The sequence below is a fragment of the Mesitornis unicolor genome, unplaced genomic scaffold (genome assembly GCF_000695765.1).
Source record: "Mesitornis unicolor isolate BGI_N332 unplaced genomic scaffold, ASM69576v1 scaffold28394, whole genome shotgun sequence".
NCBI classification, from domain to species: domain Eukaryota; kingdom Metazoa; phylum Chordata; class Aves; order Mesitornithiformes; family Mesitornithidae; genus Mesitornis; species Mesitornis unicolor.
In genome coordinates this window covers 14,067-21,182 of record NW_010178516.1, presented here as the reverse complement: position 1 = coordinate 21,182, position 7,116 = coordinate 14,067, and the positions used below count along the sequence as shown (strand labels likewise).

General features: G+C 40.2%; 1 protein-coding gene across 1 annotated transcript in view; it reads right to left on the bottom strand.

Moving 5' to 3' along the window:
• The window catches only part of LOC104539058 (sucrase-isomaltase, intestinal-like), a gene marked incomplete at its 5' end in the record, with an annotated part of 31,582 nt that overhangs the window by 14,490 nt on the left and 9,976 nt on the right, over positions 1 to 7,116 (bottom strand). The window contains 3 exons of the mRNA XM_010182485.1: positions 1,905 to 2,021; positions 2,545 to 2,713; positions 5,949 to 6,066. Of these exons, the coding sequence (XP_010180787.1) occupies positions 1,905 to 2,021; positions 2,545 to 2,713; positions 5,949 to 6,066 (404 nt within the window). The remainder of the gene's footprint in view (positions 1 to 1,904; positions 2,022 to 2,544; positions 2,714 to 5,948; positions 6,067 to 7,116) is intronic.

The window sequence follows — 7,116 nt, the reverse complement described above, 5'->3', positions numbered from 1 at the left end:
GGAAAGAGCTGCATCTTCTTCAACTCCACCTGTCCAACCTTCCTCAGCACTAAACTGAGTCAGCTACTGAGTCACACGGCTCCCTTCCTCCTTCACAAAATTCTCCCATAATACTCAGGTTTCTCATTAAGATTGAAGAATGTATGATGAATTTCAAGGATAATGAAACATAAAAGGAACAGAAGTAACAAAGCTTTTTATATTATCTAGTTCTTTTCAGACAAGAAAAGTATTAATTATACTATTTGAAATCCCAAATGGATTAGGCAAAGTGGATGTTTAAGATTTTATTTTTATACTAACTTAATATTAATTAAACTCAATATTTAAGTTAAATTTCTCCATTAATATGTTTACATGATAATTTGTCACTGATAATATTCCCTGCTGACTCTGAGCTCCAGAGCATCCATCTATTAGTTCAAAAATGGCACTGTGTTTTTACCAGTATTCTGACACTGTACAAATATCGCCTAAGTTCACATAAAAAACAGACAGACTTCTTAGGTGATGCTGAGTCACCCAAAATGCCTTATTCATTTCTTCCAGTGAACACAATGTTTGAAACGGATTTAAGTAATCCAATAAAAACAAACATATCTTCTGTTACTTCTGTCATTCAGTCAATGGAGCACCCGTCATGTAGACCCATTGCTCTTGTTCTTCTTATTAAATTGTGGATATGTGATTAACACCCACTCACCCAGGTCAGGCCCATTTGCATGCCCAAAGGGCCGAGCAAAGATATATAGACAAGGTACCTCTAATTTTAGAGGAGAGGTGAATAGAAAGTATTTATCAACAGCAGCAGTTAATGCCTCACAGACATTTGTTGTCCTAGAAAGAAATATCTCAGCATATCTCAGGAATCTACAGGGTAATTCCTGATGCTCTTAATGACAGTGGTACAGCTTATTATTCCTGCATTTGTCCAGTTGCTGAATGGCAATCATACTTTCACGCAGAGACAGAGGTCTTTCTGGGAGTGTAATGTAAATGCTGCAACATTTTGATGATGAAACTTCAAAGAAAACTGAAGGTTAGCTGATAACCTGAGCTCCAGCACTGCCCAGAGCAGTTTACAGAAGTAAAAAAAAAAAAAAAAAAAGACCTTTATTGAACTAGCAAACTAGCAGAACCATTTCATCACAGCTGCAGATAAACACAGTGTACTTACAAAGGCTGCAAGACCTTCAAACCGTTCATAGTTAGAAATAACCTGACACTTCTTTCTATCTGAGACAATTCTTGAAAGAACTTCACGATAAGCCGAAGCCAGGGCACGGATCTGGACTGAGACTGCACTTTTTCATCCTTCTCATGAGCTCATCGGCTTTGTTTAGTCTTTGTTGTTTCTCAGCTAATAACGCTGTTGCTACCACTGGTTCTCCTTGGAGTTCTCACATTTGTCTGGAGTATCTAACTGTGGTGTTTGTCTGAAACAGCAAGGATGGTGTATAATACCCTCTCTCCCCTTCCTGCAATACCTATTATATTTACATAAATACTGAAACAAAAATTGATGTAAACAAGGGAGTAGGAGGATGCTCACTGGCTCTTGAATAAAACCTGGACTTCAGTAGGCAAAAGATGAAGGGAATGAATCTTACCAAAAGCATGGGAAAAACCACTCTTTGTCATTCAAAGTATGTGGTAGACATTTCTGCATGGCTTTCAGATGTTAGATACTACAGATTTTTCAGCATTTCTAAGTGATCTTTACATTGTGGATGGGAAAAATTTACACTTCACCATGTAATTCCCACTCTTAGTGCAGCACTGCTTTTCACCTGCTGCTCCAGTTTACCCGAAAATGGCAGGGTAATTTCTGAGAAAGTAACACAAGTGACCGTTGCTGTTACTGTAATCATAGATCTCAGCTTTGTATAACTTCATTTACTTACCATATTTCCCTCTGCATTGTGGTTTCTGGAAAATGGGTAGAAAGACCCAAGCTGCATCCAGCGCAAGCAGAGTTCATAGGTGGTGTTATGGTTAAACCCACAGATATCAGCACCAATCTAAAGAAAAAATAAAATCGTTGGGTGTGATTGTGACTGACGCACAAAAATGAGAAGCCACAGAAGACTGTTAATAAAAATAAATTTTTGGAAAGAGATACCTTTTTCTGATGACTATATATGAATGCTCCACAATAATATGATTTGTTCCAGGACTGATATTGTACTAGCTCCTAGAGCATTAATATCACTGTGGAAGATCTGACCATATTTCAATAATCCTACAAATTCCCCAGTGCACCTTGCAAAATCAGAAATATATGGAGGGACCTCAGTGATAGAATACGTAATGTAAAGAGATTGGTTTTAGCTGGCATGCAGTGATTTAATCCGAATCTAGCAGTGCTATTTTTGTTTCTCTTCAGCAACCCAAGATTGATGACATTTAGCTTTTTTTAATCTGCAGTTCCTTATGCTGTGGAGGCCGTTACTGCTGGCCATCTCGAAGCTTATTTCAGAAAACATCTGGGTTAAAGTGATATTGTGTACAAGCCAGCAGCTGCCTGAAGGACATTAGACTTACGTAGGGGATGCCAAAGAGGTTGAACTCCAGGACTCCAATGATTGACAGGTGCATGTCCCTCCACTGAGAGAAGTTGTCACCCAGCCAGTGACCCCCGTGCTTCCCACTGCCGACAAAGGTAGACCGACTCAAGACAAATGCCCGCTTTCCAGTTGCCTTCTGGACAACACTGTGAAGAAATGCAACAAGATCATGAAAACAAAAGAAAGTAAACCAAAAGAGTCATATAATCAACCTGAGCTTTCAGGCATAATTTTATCCAAATGGGTGTTACTCATGAAACAATTATTATTGTGGTTCCAAGTCATGTGAAACTGTGGCTGCAAACCTGCAGATAATGGAAAGTTTTATTCAGTGGCCAAAATAAAAAACTTAAATCTGTCTGATCCACAAAACAAATTGTTTCAGGTATTTTTAGTCTCCCTAAAAGATAATTTGTGTTTAATTTATTCTCAATAGTGAATCAAACTGAAAAAATGAAACATAATTTCCTTTCTGTATTAGTACATTTAACTTAGCGTCCTTCAAGGTTCCTAAAAACCAGTACAATATGTATTTTTGTCAATATAGGATTTATTTAGAGATTTGTATCGGCAAACAAAGCTCTAATATCCTGGAAGTATAAATAGAAAAAAAAATTAAAACTATATCCAAGCATCTTAAAGAAATAATTAATACAGAAAGCAAAAACGTAATCATTCAAAATGCCACCCCATCCTTGTAGTATTTCCTCTGATTTCCTGTCATTGTTTGATATATGAGGTTTATTTACAAATTTAGTGGTATAATGAATTTTTCCTTGTGTTTTGATAATAATTTTGCTGCATCACCAGAAAATCAAGGAAGTGTGATATGCCTTATTAACAAATCTGTTATAAAATTCCTCAACATAGCACAATCTCTGTACTTAACTACACATTGCAATATTATATGTTGCAGGAACTCAGATTCAACTAATGCTTTAATATGATTTGGGTAACACAACTTAGAATCTCTGGGAAATCCTAGCATGAAGTATTAATCATGTTCACCATCCACCTTCTTCTCCTTTTCCTTAATGAGATTTAATCACGATCTCTTTCATCTGTAATGGCCAATACTCAGAATTCATTCTGTAATGACACAAAACCTTTAAAATGCTTCAACATTTATTTCCAAAGCAAAAAAAATGCAACGGCTTTCATTTAAGCCTAAACATATTAACCTTATGGGTCATATGAAGCCAAGAGGCACAATACTTGTACCATGGGAGACCTGCTGGTTCTGGGTTGTAGGTGCACTGCTGGGCCAAATAACTGCACAAGACTTCATGTGCTTTGTATAAATGGCATTTTTGGAGCCACTGCATGGGTGTCCTGACTATGAGCCCTCTCCTCTGGCTGTGTAGCACAAGCCTTTGGCTCCACTTGTGAACACAGGTGTTAATGACAGCAACATCAGATCAACTCAACTATGACCCAAAGCTGCATAAACAATTTGCAATGAATAATTTATTGCATAAATTTCAATCCATTGTGAATCATTGCTGAACAGGTCCTAATGTTGTCAAATGTATTTGCTGATTGAAATTGTTTACAGAATACCATGTGCAAATAACTCTTGGTGTTAAGCTATGCATAAACTGATTGCTGCTAGTTCACTGTACCCAAATTCAAGCCATTTGACTGCATACATGGGTCAGATGACACATTTCCTAGTCTCTGGTTGCACTAGAATAATTCTTAGAATTGTTTTTTATATTATTATGAACTTGTCATTCATTTTCAGCCAATATCCTGCAATTTATGCTGGTTAGCTAAATATTCCTGTCAGTAATTTAATTTACTACATTATTTGTGAAGAACAAATGCAGAAAGGGTATACAATCAGCCTTGAAAAGGAAAGTATTTGAGAAACCTGAAAGAATATGTATGAATAATTATTCACCAAAGTTTCCCAGCTTTGCAGCAAATCCTGCCTCTCGTTATGCTTTTGGTGGTGTTCTCCAGCCTTGAAGGACTCTCTACATTTGGCTGAGTAAAATATGTGCTTCTTTTGGAAGAAGCCCTGGAAGCAAGAGCTGCAGGGACAGGGGAGTTTTACAGCCTGAGGGGAGACTGCAAGGAGCCGGGCAGCAATAACCATCCCCACGGCCTTGGTCTGGTTGTAGAGATGGTCTGGGTTAGCGTGGTCGGGACAGTGTGCACACTGAAGGAGCTGGTGTGCCAACACATGGAGCTTTTCCTGCTAAATTCATAGGGTTTATCTCAGGCAATTGGCTTTGCTGGCACAGAGCCTGAATAAAACTAAACAAATAGTCTCAAGAAGATAGGCAAATCCAGTCTCTATTCGAACAGTGTTACCAAGACTACGGTTATGTAGGCCCCAGTGTGCAGGGGACAAACCCCAGTGGAGAGACCAGCGTTGGGAGGATCTTTGCTGAGATTGGGCACTGGGGCCCAAAAACCATGCCAAGTCCCATGCATCCTAGCTGGGCTGGGCGGCCAGTGAGCTGCAGGTTTTGAGGGCTTTCTGTTTCTCTTGAAAGCTGGGCTGCTCTTCAGCGAGGCCCTCAAGAGCCAGCAAACTGCTTCTGGCTTTTACCCAGTGCTTCCCTTCCCCCAGGCTCAGTGTATAAAATACAAGTGCATCATCACCTTAAGTAGGCTCACTTAGCCATGTCCTCTGGATGCTATCACAACACAACTGCTGAAAATGAGTGCTAAATACTGAAATAAGCCAGCACAAGGACCCCTGCTTTGGCACTTAGACTGCAGTATTAAACTTATTAAACGTAGCTCAATCTCTGCTGGAAAAGGCATGGTTTGCCCATTTGATTTATTCCAACAGCTATCATTCCACTGTCACTCCAGCTTCACAGCAACAGTCTGCCTGCATTAGCTTGTTTTGAGTGCTTTCCAGCTGCAAAATAACAGTTTTACAGTAGCTGACGGCAACTGTGCTGCAATGCAGCTCTGCCCTCCTTGCACCGACTGAGTCCCAAGCCAAAACACAAAATACTGCCTGCTAGGAACCAGAGGCAGCTTCAGAAGCAGCCAGGAAGCTGCAAGGTTCAGATCTTTCACTAGCAGTGACAGAAAGTCCTCTGCTTGGGCCACAGCAACAAGGCTGCTTCTGCGGCAGCTGCACGTGAGCAGCTCTGACGGAGGACAGGAACATCTTGCTCTGGTTATACAAAAGCAGCAGCTGAAGAGCTAGGGCCTACAAACAGATCCTGATTTTAGCTAAGAAGAGTAAAATTGGGAAAGATGCTGTTTCTTCTTTCAAGATTCTGTTTTCTTGAAACTTCTTCCTAAATGAAGCATGGAGTTGTTTCTTATTAGATACTACTACAGATTTCCCAGGTAACATCAGCAGCTTTTAACATATATTTCAATCACCTGAAATAGGCTTAGAAAACTTACTTGAAAGTAGGTGCTGTCTGTGACCATCCGAAGAGAGAGTGTGTGTTATAGTGCTCTCCCAGGTAAGTCTTTGAGTCGGGACACAGTGTCTTTTGTGCCAGGGAACGATCCGTAATGTCTGAGAATGACAAAAAGCATTGTAAAATTGTGTACATCACAGTTCAAATCTCTTCATATTTCTATTCATTTAGGAATGAGAACACCAAAGGATTTTGGAATAGGAAAACTGAAGAAGTGCCAGACCTGCACTGATTACAGGTTATCACGTAGCCATGAATACCTGCCTGCACACAGGCACGTGTCCTCAGGAAGGTGAGAGGACTGGGTAACCACTGTTAATTAATTACAAGTTTTATATCCAAGAATTCAGAACATTTGTACAGAGATCATGTATTCAGTCATAGCCAGAAAGAAAAGTTCTGCACTGCTAAATTAAGAATACACTTACATATTCTTTTATATAGTGACAAATTTTACTTAATATCAAAGATGCCTCAAGAAAGACAAAAAAGAAAACCAAAAAACCACAAACAAGCAAAAAATCAAAACAGAAATTCAGACACTCAGTGAACTGATATGTTTGTGTGAAATCACAAGACCTCGGTTTGTGTATCACTCAGCTGCAGGTGTAGGTAGGTACCACGACTCTGCCCTATCATGGCAAAATTCTTGCCTAAGCTCAAGCCTGACCCCTCTTTTCCCATGAGGCATCCAAGACTAAAAGACAGCCGGACTAATAACAAGGCCCCAAGCAACATTGTGAGCGATGAGCGGGAAGTGTCAGAGGTGTGCAGGGGAAGAAAAAGCATGAGGAGCAGCTGTCCACAGGGTGTCATCTGCTCTGGCCCAATACACCGCATGAGAGAGAGCAAGGACAGATTATACTGGGTATATTCACATGTGGATGGATTATCCAGTAACTGTTTCCACCAGCAGGTCAGTGGAGGCAGCGGTAGCTTTTAGCTTTCAGGAATAGTTAGGAGTAGCCCTGGTGTCCCTAGCACAGCACCAATTTAGCTGAGCCAAGGGGAAGTGATATGAGGCACAGACTGGCTGCACAGATGCTGCCTGGTCTTTGATCCCATATTAAGGAGGTGCTAGCAAAGCCCATTTGTTGCAGAAAATGTGATTATCATCCTCTGCAGGTAACCTCCATCAGAATGCCATG